Here is a 16,290-nt window from a genome sequence, read left to right as displayed (position 1 = left end):
CTCAGTGACAGTACCCCATTTGTGGTGGAGATTCAGTTCACCCTTACATTGCCATCTTTCAGATGACAACTGAAAACATATGCCTTTGGTGCATAGCTGGAGCCTAGTTAAAAAAAACCTGCTGCCTGCTACATTTTGCTTTATTTTCTGATTTTGGTTTTAATCATTGTATTGATTTACTCTGTATGGTTATTCTTAGCTATCCTGGGCTCCCTCAGGAGAAAAGGAGGGATACAAAAATGAAATTAATAATAGGTTGCATCCAACTAAGCTTTACTCAGAGTAAACCCATTTAAATTAACGGATCTAAGTCAGTCATTTACATTAATTTTAGTGGGTCTTCTCTGCGTAGGACTAATATTGAATATAATCTAATAATGTTTTATAGATGATTAATCTATTTTGAAAAGTGACTTGAAAATGCCTGTATATGCATTTGCCTTTAAATACCTTCCACATTTTTGATTGCACACTTTTGTCACTAATTTTAAAAAGCTACATATTGACAAGAGTACTCAGACTATGCTGCAGATTCCAATTTTATACCAGGATTTTAGTGGCATGCGATTTGATCAATAAGAAGGTAGGATGCATTCCACTTGATCTCTTATCCAGTTCAAACACCTGACACCTGAAATGCTAATTAAAGTTACTGTAGCTATTAAATATTTAATTCTGTCCTACTGGCTCTCCATTTAATTCAGGTACAGTAACTAGCTGAGAACCCTGTCTAGCAATTAATTTGATGGAAAGATGTACATCTGGAATCAAGAGAAAATTTGCTATGGAATTACATACATTTAGGACTAGTAAGTAATCTGTCTCATTGTGTGTGCTTTAGCTCTAAAACCTGTTATAGGAAAGCACATGAAACCTTTCAAGGAAGATTAAAAATAAATATGCAATATGCATTCCCCCCAAATATTTTTGAAGACTATGTTCCAGAGAAATGCTACTTACTGGTTGCTATTATGGAGTCAAATATATGAAAGAGAGGTGGATATAATCTCATATTTCATGAGGATATTTCCATGTCCATTGAGATTTGCACAAAACTAAACAATGCTTCAAAAGGCAGCATGCAAATTCACAGCTATACTCACAAGAGCGGTACTTTCTGGTTTGGCTACTGGTGTTTTTAGAGTAGAACTTTTCGAAGATTCCAGCCTTGCTTCTGAAGTTGCTCTTGTTTGTCCAGGTACCAAGTAATCTGGTGGGGGAAGGATAACCGTACCTCTCTCTGCTAAGTTTACTGAGCTGATGCTTCGGATAGGTGCAGAACTAAAGGGAAGAAAACCAACCATTAAAATTAATAGAAACAATGAGCAGGGCAGTTCCAGCTCACTGTGAATTTCCTTTTTGCTCCTTGGGGTTAGAGCAGTTGATTTTTATAGATAGAGCCTTCAGGGATTATATTTTTCTGAGGGGAAGAAACAGTGTCTTCCCATTTGGAATTAGGAATGTGAAGTATAGCTAATTTAGCAACACATATAGCCAACTCAAGAAGAATGACAGGCAGAAGAATGTGTCCAAGGGTCAAAACTACTGTGCATTTGTGGTCCTTAAAACTTTGTTTATGCTCAGAAAACTGCAATGGGCGGAAAGAGATGAGTGTACTATTACAGACTTACCTGTGCCTTCCAAGAAAGAAGCCCGTGTTTGCCAAAATCCACTGTGTCTGTTAATGCTTGCACACACTTACAGATAGATTAAACAGAGCCTACAAGTGGGAAATTACCCATTGGGTCTGACATGCAGTTTATGTTGCCCTGTGTGACAAGCTACTGTGCACCCAGTACCTTACCTTCCAAGTTCCGGACTGCAGAATCCGGGACAGGCAGCCATTTTACACCGGAAGTTGCATCGATGTAACTTCCGGTGTTGCTTTGCCCTTCTATGGGCACCCAAAATGGCCGCCGCCCAAAAGTCACTTGTACGCATGTCAGGAAGTGTGCCGACGCAACTTCCGGTGTCGCTTCACCCATCTATGGGCACCAAAATGGGCGCCGCCAACACCGGATGTCACGTCTATGCACTTCCGGACATGTGTAGATGCGACTTTTGAAGCTGGCGGCGGCCATTTTTGGTGCCCATAGAAGGGCAAATCGGAAAGAATAAAAATGGCCGCCAACAGGAGAAAATAATGGAGAAAAACGGGAGACGAAGTGATACAGGGGACCACCGGGAAAAGGTAAGAAAAAAGGGGTTTTCCCGGGGGAAACGGGAGACTTGGCAGCTATGCCCAGTACAGCAGGTGTAAACTTGAACTGAATTTAGATTGCGTTTGCTTAGCACTATGTGAGGCCTGGTATGGTAGTGTTGGACTAAACTGGGGTGGGTTTAATTCTATTGCCCGCTCAACCATGAACTTTACTGAGTGGCGTTGGGCTAATTGCTGTCTCTCAACCTGACTCCACCCACAGGGTTGCTGTGAATGTAAGTTTGAAGCATGGGGGAAGAACCATGTCTGCCACTATGAATTCATGGGAGAAAGGATGGGATAAAGATATAACTAATGTAGCATGGGGTAGTTCCATTAATTTCAACGGGGCTACTTATTTGGGGTTGGTTAGAGTGGTCCAAGTATAACAAGATGGGGCATAAAGAAAGGTATAAAAGTAAGTAATAATGTTTAAGCAAGATCATAGATGGAATCTACACACATATAAAAATGCTGTGAAAATGCTTTTTAAAAAATGTTTTGAAAAATACATTGAATTTGGCATAGCTCACTGTTGCCACCTAGTGTCACATTTGTACATTGCACCTTACAACACATTTAAAACGTTTTATTTGCAGCTGTACAGCTGAGTCTATAGTTATATTTAGGGAGACTGCTTTTATCTTTTGTTCAAGCACATCCCTTGAAAGTGTTAAAATGTGTTATATAAATTCCAGGGGAAACAGTATTACCTTGGCACTGGCACACGAATTGCCTCCTCCACTGGTTCTTCCAGAGGCTTTGTGTATGATGAGGGAAACCATCCTTTTCTAGAATGGAATGTAACAATAAATTACCACCTTATGGAAGCTCCAATTCGTATCCTTTAAAGCAACTGCACTGTATGGAATAGCAGTAGACACGCCAGGATTGCTTTGTGCTCCCTCTAGGTTCAGAGGCAGGATGCAGTTGAATTCCAGTTGCTGGAGAACAGCAGGGGAAGGGAGCTCATGTCCTGAGTGTGGGCTTTCTGGAAGCATCTGTTGTGCCACTGTGAGACACAGGATGCTTCCAACATATTCCCAGGATGATTTATTTAAAAAAGGCAATGACATTAAAACGTAAATGCAAAAACTTAAATGAAAAGGGCATAAAAAGCAGCATAATGCAGTCAGTGGGATTGAAGCTGTAGCTAAAAAGCTCTGGACAATAAAAATGGACCTTGCCTGGTGCCAAAAGGGCAATGCTGTAAGTGCCAGGCAAACCTGCGTGGGGACAGAAATACGCAACTGGGCTCTGGTATCTCTTACTATCTTCATCTCAGATACTCTGAAGACCGACAGTACACCTTCTATTGAAGATCATAAAATAAGGGCAGGTATGTATACAGTCAGGTGGTCCTTCAAATATGCTTGGGGTTCTTAATTCTGATTTTAAAATTACAAAACTGCTCCAGCATCAAAATTTCCCTGTAGGTCCATCTGGCATTCCTACAGCTGACAGCATCCAGAACGTTAAAGCATCATTAACAATATAAAAAAGGGGGGGGGAGAGAGCTCCATTGCTTTAAAACTCTCTTCTCATCTTGGAATCAGGAGACATGTGGATTAACTTACGCTTTAGTCACATCATGTTCTCCATACAGCCAGCCATCTCTTTCTTCAGATATAAGTAGTGTGATGATATCTCCCTGTGCAAAACTAAGTAGAGTCTTGTTACTCTCAGCGGTGTGGGGAAATATTGTTTTAACTTTTGGCCGTTTCATTATATTTAGTCCTGTAGCAACAGAGGTTGATCGTAATAAACTGGAATCATCTGCGTGATCTGATTAACAAAAAACAGCAACACAGAACTGGATCAAACAAAAACAAGTTAAAATGGAATTGATTAACAACAGTGAACACTTTTCCTATCCTCACTCAAACTTCCAATTAACTATGGGATTAAGTGCAAGAATTAAGTTAAGTTTTCGTATTTTAACTTTTGTATGTTTTTAAGTATGGTTGTATTTATTTTAATTATTTTATTGTTTTAGCTTTCATAAACCGCTTCGAGGTGGGTTTTTTTTTACAATCAAGTGGTGTATAAATTTTATGAAACAAATACATTAACTAAAATAGTCATTTTCACAAGAATATGCCTTTTCAACACACACACACACACACACACACACACACACACACACAGCTTACCTGTTGAATGATTTAATCTCTCTGAAGGTGTCTTTGGAGCCATTGACGGGTTGTTAAACATGTCAACTAAAGGACTGGTATAGGCTCTGCCTGTGGGTGCAGGGGGTACTCTGGGGGAACTTCTATGAAGCGAATCATAATTGTTTCCAAGCTATTGACACAAAATTAACATTAAGCATCAGTACAACGAAATAATGTCTTATATCAACAATTTTGTCCACATATGCAAACAGGAGTAGAAGGTTAAAAAACACTGGGGATCAACTCAGTGTAGATCCATTTTAATTAATTGGCACAACTAATATAGGTCTATGGGTCTATTCTGAACAGAACTCTGTTAGAGACAACCTGTCATTTTTCTTTGAATATTTCAGCAGCTGGGTTTAAAAACTTTATAGCATCCAGTATAAGGCATGATAAAAAGCACGTGGAGGGGGGAGATCTAGATCTCTACCCTTCCATATGGCCCACCAGTTGAAGACCAGAGCTCTAATGCCATTTGCCCCCATCAGCATGAACATAAAGCTTTGATAATGTGACTTAGTTGCTGCTTTAGAAGTCATAGGTTGTATTCAGCACAGCATTCAACTAACTGATTATTTTCTTGTGCAAGGAGAAATCTCTCTTGGTTCTCCCTCTGTATCCACTAGGGTAGAATCTACACACATATAAAAACCGTTCTGAAAATGCTTTGTTTTTAAGCATTTAAAAATATATATTGAATTTTCCATGAGGCTCACCGCTGCCATCTAGAGTCACATTGTATATTGCACTTAAAACACACTTAAAACGTTTTATTTGGAGCTGTATAGCTGAGTCCTAAGTCTGTTCTGTGGTTCTCGCAACTATTTAGTTGAATACTGCCCCATGTCTGGAACCTGGAATCATTTTAACACATTTCTCCTTTTCCCTACCCTGCTGTTGCCCTCAGGAAGGAGCTTGTAATCAACAGAGAATTCCTCACCATACTGCTTCTTTCTATCATTGGCGAAGGCAAAGGAGTTCCTGATATTGGAGTGGAGCCAGGCGTCTTAATCTCTTCTATCATGGTTATGATTTTCTCTGGCACTTTGGTAGCATCACTGCAAGTTTCTAGCCAGTTAGGCAACTTGGCGTTAAGCAACTCTGCGCACTACAAAAAATATGAGTGAGTTAAAAATAAGATTATATGCTTTTCAGATTAAAATTTTATCTGTGTGTACAGATATCTTTAGTTCAAGGTTCCTGCTAAATTCTATTGGCAATGTGAACTATAACATACTGTAGCACCTGCATATAGCTTGTTTGGAAAAAATATACTTCCCCATCACAGAAATGCAGTGCTTTATGTATGATTTCCTATAGAAAATAAAAATAAAATTCTGTATGAAACATGCTTACTTTATAGGGTCATAGTCACAAACAATAAACCACCGCAGGCTCCATGTTGTGGCTTGAAATTTTCATTTACAGGTAAAGTTTTTCCAATAATTTAAATGTTTTGTGTCACAATCAAAGAAAATGGAGCCTAAAATGAATGCCTTTAGAGTGTAATCTGTGTTGTGGAAAACCTCAGCATCCCCACAAAACAATTTTTTTCTGACTACTTAGCGTCTCCTCTCATACTAACCTCTACATGGTAATAGTTCATGTGTTGAGCAAAACTGCAGTGCTTGTCAACCAGAAAACAGAATCTTTTTTTCTCTTCGAGTAGAGCTTCTCTGCAACCTTCAGCAATAAATCTTTGAATATCACTCTGTCGAGAAGTCACCGTTTCCAAATACTAAATAAAATAATAAATAATAGATCACAACAGAGAAAACTTGACACATTCTTCTTACACAACTCGGATCCAATAGCAACCTTAATGTCTTAATCCATTCTCAAACAGAAATAAACAATGTGGTTGTTGTGACGTGGGGTTTGTGATTTCAGCTCTCTTGACAAAACATGCTGGAGACAGTTCTCTAGTAACAGCTCTTTATTAAAGTGAACAAGACTGAAGACTGAGGAGAGGAAAGCTACATTTATAGGGACAGGGGACTAGCTAGGAAGGGATACATTTTGGAGGGAACAATATCACGCAATCACAGTGCTGCCTTTTGGAGGAAACCAATAAGACAGAGGATCCAAATACAGCAGCTTAAATGAACCAATAGTAGCTGTACCCTCTGGGACCAAAAGGCAGTTACTTTATCCTAATGCAAATACAGACAATAATAATACAGATATAAAATCCTTTGACTCAATACACAACACCCCTCCCCCCCTAGTGAGCACAGCAGACGTAATCCCTCAGGTACTGTGGGGTCCTACAACTTCTACCTGATCTCCTGACAACAGGTGTTGCAGGTTCTGGATTGGGTGTTACCTGTGGTGGAGGAGCTGCTATAGGGGTTTCATCAGGAACAGAGGGAGTCCCAGACATCTCAGGGTCCCCGACCTGTACCTCGTCATCATGAGGACTAGCAGACCCTGGTTCATTTGCTGAAGCCCCTGGTGACTGCACCTCTGGACCATTTTCACTCTGGTCTCGCAGCTGTGCGTCATTAGCCAGGGATGAATTATCTGACTCCTCCCTGCTGAGCGCCCGGCGCCTCAGCTGATCTATATGTCTCTTCCAAACTTGCCCATTTTCCAAGGTCACATAATAGGACACAGGTCCACTAGCCCGGGTGATCACACCAGCCACCCACCGCGGACCTCGTGAATAGTTCCTCACCCAGACCAGATCTTCAGGGGCGAGATACCTTGTTGTGTCAGTCTCAGCCTGGGGGGTTGCTCTTGAATTACGGTTTGGCATTTTATCTGGGTGGACATAATCCAGCACCGTTACCAGTCTTCTACCTAAGAGCAGCTCGGCTGGCGACTTGCCCGTCGCAGTACACGGCGTCGCATGCTGCAAAAATAACATTCGCGCAATGCGAGCCGACCAGTTACCCTCCATTAAGCGCGCAATGGATTCTTTGGCTGTTCTTACCATGCGCTCAGCCTGCCCATTGGAGGATGGGTGAAAGGGCGCGGATGTGACCCCTCTTATGAAGTTATCAGCCAAGAATGCCCTGAATTCTTGGGATACAAAAGCTGCCCCATTATCTGATACAATGGTCTCAGGTAACCCGTGGGTAGCAAACAGCTGCCTCAACACCTTGATTACGGCAGCTGATGCCATGCTAGGGACCATCGCCACTTCTAACCATTTGGAATATGCATCAACGATAACCAAAAAGACCTTCCCTTGGAATGGCCCCGCAAAATCTATGTGCAGCCGGCTCCAGGGAGTCCTGGACTGCTCCCACCAGTGGACTGGTGCTCTGGCCACTTCTGGCCGCACCTCTTGGCATGCCTTGCATGTTCGTACCCATTGTTCTATGTTCTGGTCCATTCCAGGCCACCACACATAACATCGGGCTAGCGACTTCATCCTGACCATTCCCGGGTGTCCCATGTGAAGCGTCTCAAGAACCCTGTTTCTCAGTGGTGCTGGGATGATCACCCTATCTCCCCATAGGAGACAACCCTTATGCATGGACAATTCGTGCTGCCTTGTCGCATAAGGCCTGAATTTTTCTTCATGCGGACCACCTGGCCACCCCCTCCCCACCCAAGTGAGCACACGGGAGAGAACAGCATCTTTCCTCGTTTTCTCAGCTATATCCGTAGCTGTTACAGGAGCCCCCGGAAGTGTTTCTAGCATCATAATGTGCTCCGCCGGAGCAGGATCCTCATTGCTCCCGCCAGGAAGGGGCAAGCGACTCAGCGCATCAGCATGGCACAATTGTTTCCCCGGCACATGGGTCAAGGAGTACTGGAACCCATTCAGGAATATTGACCAACGCAACATTCTGGGGGAGAGAATTTGTGGCGTTTGTTTGTTTGGGTTGAACAACCCTAACAGTGGTTTGTGGTCCGTTTCAATGGAGAATTGGCGACCGTACAAATAATCATAGAACCTTTTGATTCCAGACACAATAGCCAGTGCCTCTTTATCAATTTGAGCATAGTTGCGCTCCGTGGGCGACAACGTACGGGAATAGAAAGAGATGGGCTTTTCCGACCCATCCGGTTCCCTATGACTCAGCACAGCCCCCAGACCGTATTGAGAGGCATCACATGCCAGGACCAGCGGCTTTGACTCATCATAATGAGCAAGGACGCTCCTGCTACTCAGCATTCCTCGCAAGGAGTCAAAAGCCTTCTGCTGCTCCCGCCCCCATCGCCACACATTCTTTTTCTGCAATAGTCTATGTAATGGTTCAGCTACCGAAGCTTTCTGGGGTAAGAACGAATGATAAAAGTTAATAAGTCCCAGGAATGACTGCAACTCCGTCTTGTTCTGTGGTCGTGGTGCCTCGATGATGGCCTTAATCTTAGCATCTGTGGGGTGGATGCCTGATGCATCAATTTTAAACCCCAAGAAATCCACCGTTGGCACCCCAAAACTGCATTTTTCCTTTTTCAGTTGCAACCCCACCTCCTTGAACTTGAGCAACACTGCACGGACACGCGCAACCAGTTCCTGTGGGTCTTTTCCAGCAATCAAAACGTCATCAAAAAATGGCAAGACCCCCGGCAGACCTCTTAACAGGCGTTCCATGAGCCCTTGAAAAATCCCTGGGGCCACACAAACTCCGAACTGTAATCTGTTAACTCTGAACGCCCCTTTATGTGTGACAATAGTCTGTGCTTCCGCTGATTGTGGGGTTACTGGCAGCTGTTGGTAAGCTTGTGCCAGGTCAATTTTGGCGAACACCTTGCCCCCAGCCAGTTTAGCCAACAGATGTGATACAACTGGAATGGGGTATGAGTTTCCCCTGAGTGCCTTATTGATAGTACATTTGTAATCTGCACATATCCTGACTTCCCCATTTGCTTTAAGGGGCGTGACGATTGGAGTCTCCCACTTAGCAGAGTCCACGGGTGCGAGAACTCCCTGCTTGACCAATTTATCCAGCTCTGCCTCGATCTTGGGTTGCAGTGCAAATGGCACTCGCCTTGGTTTGAGTCGGATTGGAGCCACCCCGGGGTCCAACTCGAAGTCAACTGGGGGCCCTTTATAACAACCCAGTTTTCCATTAAAGAGACCAGCAAATTCCTTGCATAATACCTCGCTCATCTCAGGGCAGGTTTGGATTGAATTAAGCCCTGAGATACTCAGTCCCAGGGCAGGGAACCAGTCAGTGCCCAGGAGACTGGGGCGACTGCCCTTCGCAATCACCAGTTTGAGTACAGCCTGTTTGTCCCGGAACTGTACTCTCACGGCACACATTCCCATAACATGGATGCGGCCTGCTGAGTACGACTGCAAGGTTGCCGGAAAGGGCTCCAGAGGGGGCAACTTACCCCTGGGGAAGAATGTCTTCGCGGTCTGGTCTGACACGATGGTGAATGCAGATCCGGAGTCCACCTCCATGTCACACTGCTGACCCTCAATCTTCACCTTGACGTGTGCCTTGCCTTGCGCTGGAAACTGCACGGCCCTCCCATTGATCTCCGTTACGTAGTGGCAGTCCTTTAGAAAACGAGTTGCTGTGGGCGGTCTGCGATGCTCCAGTCTAGGTGCTCCTGTCGCTCCCGACGCCGCCGATCTACAGACCCTGGCGATGTGACCCGTCTTTCCGCACGTCCGGCAGATAGCATCCCTGAAACGACAACTCTTCCTTTCATGGTTTCCGCCACAACCTGGGCAACTGCCTCGGCGATCTCTGTGCACTGTGCAGGCCTGACGCACCGACTCAACCCCACGGACTGGGCTCTGGCTTGGAGTAGCCTCTAGCTCGTCCATGGCATGCGCAACTTCTATCTGTGGCTTAGTGGCCTTGCGACTGGCATCAAGCTCCTCTCTTTCATAATTCTCCGTGGCGGTGGCCTCCTTCAAGGCTGAAGCAAGGGTAACCTCTTCTTTAGCCACGATGCGTCTTCTGGCTTTCTTGCTGCTCAGACCCCCAATAAACCGATCCAGGAGAGTCTCTTCCAGATTTTGGAAGCCGCAGTGCTGAGCGAGCTTCCGGAGTTCAGCCAGAAATGTGGATACAGACTCCCCAGCACGCTGCTGCCTCTTATGGAACTCCATCCGCCGGGCCATCTTGGTCTCAGTAGGCGCCAAGTGGCTTGTTAGGCAGGCAAGAATATCTTGGAGAGATGTCTCACTCAGCTTAGCTGGAGCAAGTAATGCCTTGGCTAGCTTGAAGGTCTCGGGCCCACAGTAGCTCAGGAATGTGGCCCTTCTTTTGCTGGCATCGGTGATCCCTTGAGCCACTGCGAAGAACTCGAAGCGTTCGACGTAGTCTTCCCAGGTGTGGGGCTCTGATGGCTGGAAGGGCTCCAATACCCTTGGACTCTCCATTGTCCTAGCGGGCAGGGTCGTCTTCTCAGCTGGCCAGTGAGTCTTGTTCTCAGCTGCAATCCGGACTCTGAGGCAGGGTTGTGTTTAACCGCTCCTCAGCATTCCGGATCCCACCTTCGTCGCCAGTTGTTGTGACGTGGGGTTTGTGATTTCAGCTCTCTTGACAAAACATGCTGGAGACAGTTCTCTAGTAACAGCTCTTTATTAAAGTGAACAAGACTGAAGACTGAGGAGAGGAAAGCTACATTTATAGGGACAGGGGACTAGCTAGGAAGGGATACATTTTGGAGGGAACAATATCACGCAATCACAGTGCTGCCTTTTGGAGGAAACCAATAAGACAGAGGATCCAAATACAGCAGCTTAAATGAACCAATAGTAGCTGTACCCTCTGGGACCAAAAGGCAGTTACTTTATCCTAATGCAAATACAGACAATAATAATACAGATATAAAATCCTTTGACTCAATACACAACAGTGGTTGCCCTTCTCTGATCTAGCAATAAATTTATCACCTATAAATGCATTTATCTAAATGCTACATCTGCAAATCTACACAACACTTAATTATTTTTTCCTTCCAAGAGATACACAACATCACACCCTTTGAACTTAATCAAATCTAAGATACGGTCGTACCTTGGTTTTCAAACAGCTTAGTTCTTGAACATTTTGGCTCCCGAATGCCACAAACCCGGAAGTGAGTGTTCTGAATTTGCGAACTATTTTGGAAGCCGAACGTTCAACGGGGCTTCCACAGCTTCCGATTGCTGCAGGAGCTTCCTGCAGCCAATCCGAAGCTGCACTTTGGTTTCCAAATGTTTTGGAAGTCAAACAGACTTCTGGAATGAATTCAGTTCGACTTCTGAGGTACGACTGTATTTGAATTAGAGATGGAAGGGCTTGGATCTAGAATTTCATGAGCTGAAGCCACTCGCTCATCGGGCTTTCCCATTCTCCTCCTTCCCATCACAGTTAGATGTGGTACAAGGGGTTGCAATGGGAAGGCACCAGGGGAGTGCACTAACCTCAGTTTCTTTATGCTCATATTTTGTTGCATTCCTTCCTCCTTGACTTTTCCTTCGGATTTTCTTCAGTTCAGCCTGAGATTTTTCCAAAGAATCCAATTTGCTTCTATGTTCATTCTGGTATCTCTTCAAAGTAGCCTGCAATCAAAGCATTCAGAAATCTTATATTAGAATATAATAATTAGCTGATGACGTTGGAAGCTCAGCTCCCTGTTACAGCAAGCAAATTATTTAGGATGTACATATGCAACCAATGCCAGCATAATAATATAAAACAAGTATCATTCTGCTATACAGTAGTAGCAAAAAAAGCAATACAATGACTGTGTGCCTCCCTCACAAGAGGTCTGGAGGGTGGCAACATGAGAACGGGCTTTTTCTGCAGTGGCTCCGTCTGTGAAATGTTCTGCCCAGGGAGGTTCCGCTGGTGCCTTCATTATATACTTTTAGGTACCAGGCAAAAATGTTCTTCAACCAGACCTTTGGCGTATTAGCATCTTATACCCCTTTTAAATGTGTTTGTGGGAGGAGGAAGGGAGGTTTATTGGTTTGTTTTTTGTTCTTGTTTTTATCATGGATTTGGTGTTTTTATATTGTTTTTTTATGCTGTAGACCGCCCTGAGATCTACGGATGAAGGGTGGTATGCAAATTAAATAAATAAGAATAAGAATGTGCTGCAGTTTGTTTCCTCAATCTAGCATCAGCAACTTTCACGTGGAAAACATTAGAGCAGCCAAACATAAATAAATAGTTTTTCAAAAGAAACTTGAGAATGAAAACATTCTGAGCTGTATTTGTTCAAGATTTTGTATGTACAGTATTGCTGTCATCTTATAGACAACACACGGAACAGTTGCTAAATCTGCCAAGGATCTTAGAACTAAAAAGAAGGGGATTGATGTTTCTTGCTTTAGAGCAAAATGAATATAATCCTGGTCTTTTAAAAATGCCTCTCACTTATGTATGCAAATATCTGCCTGTGCTCTCAGAAACTCCGGTGACCTTGGGTTGATGCAATGGAATATCTGACTGACTGGCACAGAACGTCTTCCTCAAAATGACATTTAAAGCAGGTATCTAATCATTTCACAAGTTACACATGATACATGCCTATTGACATGGTTCATTAAAAATGTTTATACAGTACAGTATTCAAAATATAAATACATGAAATCCTCCCCAACAGATTTTCCTAATGGAAACTTCTCTCTACTTAATTTCCTGTGTCATTCAGCTATGTCATAAAAGTTGACTATTATCCTACAATATTCTGTTTAAGTCAGAGACTCATATCCAGCCCTTAAGCCAATTCACAAGAGTTCTGTAACAGGCCACCATTAGCCACAAAACTACCTTATCTGCCATACTCAGTATGGGTTTCTTGGGAAAATTCATCAAGATATCACACAGTTTATACATTCAGTCCTCAGTTTGTGGCAGATTTTTATTTTTCTAGCAATATGCTAAAGTAATCCAGCTATGAGAATGTTTCATACTTGTAATTCTATCATTGTTGATAAGCACAAGCAAAACTATTAAGAATATGTGAATTAAGTTGATAGCCAGTGATTTTTTGTTTCGTTCTGGGTTTTGTTCTACCCAGTATCTGTGCTCATACCTGCTGAACTTTCAGACAAGACAAATGTAGTAAAGTTCCTGTTCATCAAACCCTTTCATAGGCCGACACCACTGTTTTTATCCCAGCAGATGTCCAAATGCTACTATTTTAATTAGTTTTTTTTTTAAAAAAAACATAGGAACTAGCTGGTGTATGTATTCAAAAAATTGAGAGATTATATTCCCATACTGAGAAACCAGGGCTTTGAGATCTGCAGGGGGAACCTTGCTTGTGGTCCTCATGCTAAATGAGATTTGCGGGGTGGAGACCCATGAGTGGGGTTTTTTTTCCTGCAGTAGCCCCATGCCTTTGGAACAACCTTCCCTTTGTGTTGTATCTCACTATGACATTGCTGCCTTTTCACTGTCAGGTGAAGAAGCAACTCTTTGCCAAGATTTGGGATAGGGATATATGCGCTAATAGAATTTCTGTTTCTGTTTTAACTTGTAACTGGATATTTGCATTTGGTTTTATGTGCTTTAATGCTTTTGTTTAATCTTTTGGATTTCAGGGTATGTAATTCCATACTGGGACCTTTAAGTGAAGGACAAGATTACAAATATGTTTAATAAAATAAATAAAATTGGCTGATCAAGTTTTTGCTCTCATGTATTTTTGCATCTTAAATGCCTTCCATAGGTCCGCAGGATATCTAAGACTATTTCTGTGAAGGTGGGCTTTATTTTACTTTGATCAAGTTGGTTTTGGTAAGGCAATTACCAATGTGAAAGTATTCAAAAGATGAAAGCCTAACATCAGGATTCTGAATATTGCATCACTTTCATATACATGTAGAACTTGGAAAAGTAGAATATCATTGAAAAGTGCATTTATTTCAGTAACGCAACTTAAAAGGTGAAACCAATATACAGTATGAGATAGATGTATGACATGCAAAGCAAGATATGTCAAGCCTTTATTTGTTGTAATTGTAATTATTTGTCGTTAGGCAGGTCAATTATAAATGGAATGTAATTAATGAAATGTAATAGTGATGTTTATTTTTGTATTATTGACTGTGGAATTACCAAAAGAAAGCATTTGTAAAAATTAAAATAAAAATAAAAAATAAAAAGTTGCATTACTGAAATAATTTTTTAAAGTTTAACCTGTACTGTAGGTCCACAAAGCTGCTGCTTGAGATGCATGATCAGGCCCTTGACTGTTTGACTTAACTCATAGTGTCTGACCGTCAGCTATTCTCCACTACAAAAATTTAATAACTGAGCCACTGCATAATACAACAATAAATATGCCATTATTAGCCTTCCTTTGACTGGTTAATATCTTAGCTTTAATACTTGTTTTATTTTTTAAAATATCTTCATGAGATATAAAAATAGGTAAAATCTGAATATATAACATCTAGTAACCCAAAACACCTTAATTATAGCTATATGTACAAATCAGGATAAATGTAATTTAGGATTGTTGGAATTCTTAACGTTTCAGCCTTGAAGACAACACGTGTAGACTGGCAAAGTTTCTATACTATAAACATCAACAGAGATATTAAGGACTGAACTTTGTGCCCTAAATCATGAAAATTGCTGTAAGCACAGGGGCTCTGCTCCACATGTGTAAAACCTTCCCAACCTGCTTCGAGGAAGTAATTTCTTGTGATATTTGCCAACACTAAGTAGCACATACGATAAGATAATCATATAAATGATTAATCTTCTCTGGCACTGAAAAACAATATACTTACATTCATGTATTTTACATCTAGTTCAGTCTTCTTCTCCAGCTCAGATATAATCTCTTTATGGAATTTCTTGAACTGCAAGAGTAAATGGATAACCGTGTAGTCAAAGAGTTAGTTTACACACAAAGGTCCCCCCCCCAAAAAAATAGGTTTAAAAAAAAAATATTAACATATTGCATGGGTATTTACTTACACTTTCTTCTAAGCTGTCATTCAGTTTCTTCTGTGCAATAGAAATTTCTATGAGAACATGCCCTGTTGACAAACACAATTAATTAATTTTTATACTGTTCATCATTTGTGATCCCTATGTTACAAACGTGGCTATTTATAGATTAAAGCATGGTATGACAAATTAAACTAGATAAAACTGAATCAAATCACATCAAAACATACAACAGATGGTCATTTCCCAATTACAGTGGGCCAAAACAAACCAGCCACCACCAAAATACCAGGTGAAGAGGTAGGTGTTCAGTTGAAGTGGACTCAGTGGAGTATTGGCAACCAGTGCTTGTAAAGTCAGGATTATAATAGTTCAATTAACTGCTCTGCTCAACATTGGTGGCTGTGTTCTGTACTTGTTGCAGCTTCTCTAACATCTTCAAAATCAGGCCCATGTAGAATGCATTATAATAATCTAATCAGGAACTTACTAGTGCATGGGTTACTTTGGTAAGACTATCTTGATCCAGATAGGGTGACAGCTGGTGCAGCAGCCATAGCTGGAAAAAGGTACCTTCTGAGCATCCACTTAGCTGGATCAAGAACTAGCTCAGACTACATGCTGCTCCTTCAAGGGGAGTGCAGTTAACATTTTTTTTCCTGTTCTGGAAACTTTTATGATGAAAGACAGTAAATAGAAGCATTTAACAGTACATAGTATATCTGGTTATTCTTTCTCGATCCCTTGCCACAAACAGCAAAACAAATTTTAGAGTAAAATTATACATGGCCACTGTTACTCACGACGCTAATTGACACCAATATATTTTACAATACTACCTTATAAACAGTGCTGTTAAGGTGCTACACCCAATATGCCAGCAAGTTTGGAAAACTCAGCAATGGCCAGAGGATTGGAGAAGATCAGTCTACATCCCAATTCCAAAGAAGGGCAGTGCCAAAGAATGCTCCAACTACCGCACAATTGCGCTCATTTCACACGCTAGCAAGGTTATGCTTAAAATTCTACAAGGCAGGCTTAGGCAGTATGTGGACCGAGAACTCCCAGAAGTGCAAGCTGGATTTCGAAAGGG

At 42.1% G+C, this 16,290-nt stretch overlaps 1 protein-coding gene across 1 annotated transcript in view; it reads right to left on the bottom strand.

The window, feature by feature from the left end:
* Positions 1-16,290, bottom strand: part of BAIAP2L1 (BAR/IMD domain containing adaptor protein 2 like 1) — a 68,424-nt gene that overhangs the window by 9,516 nt on the left and 42,618 nt on the right. The window contains exons 4-12 of the mRNA XM_035130832.3: positions 15,225-15,286; positions 15,035-15,106; positions 11,708-11,845; positions 5,963-6,115; positions 5,318-5,485; positions 4,354-4,504; positions 3,778-3,985; positions 2,914-2,991; positions 1,104-1,281 (exon numbers count right to left, since the gene is read on the bottom strand). Of these exons, the coding sequence (XP_034986723.2) occupies positions 1,104-1,281; positions 2,914-2,991; positions 3,778-3,985; positions 4,354-4,504; positions 5,318-5,485; positions 5,963-6,115; positions 11,708-11,845; positions 15,035-15,106; positions 15,225-15,286 (1,208 nt within the window). The remainder of the gene's footprint in view (positions 1-1,103; positions 1,282-2,913; positions 2,992-3,777; positions 3,986-4,353; positions 4,505-5,317; positions 5,486-5,962; positions 6,116-11,707; positions 11,846-15,034; positions 15,107-15,224; positions 15,287-16,290) is intronic.

This window comes from Zootoca vivipara, chromosome 13 (genome assembly GCF_965207765.1).
Source record: "Zootoca vivipara chromosome 13, rZooViv2.hap1.1, whole genome shotgun sequence".
Taxonomy (NCBI): Eukaryota; Metazoa; Chordata; class Lepidosauria; order Squamata; family Lacertidae; genus Zootoca; species Zootoca vivipara.
The sequence above is the reverse complement of the archived record's forward strand: the minus strand, read 5'-3'. Positions and strand labels throughout refer to the sequence as shown.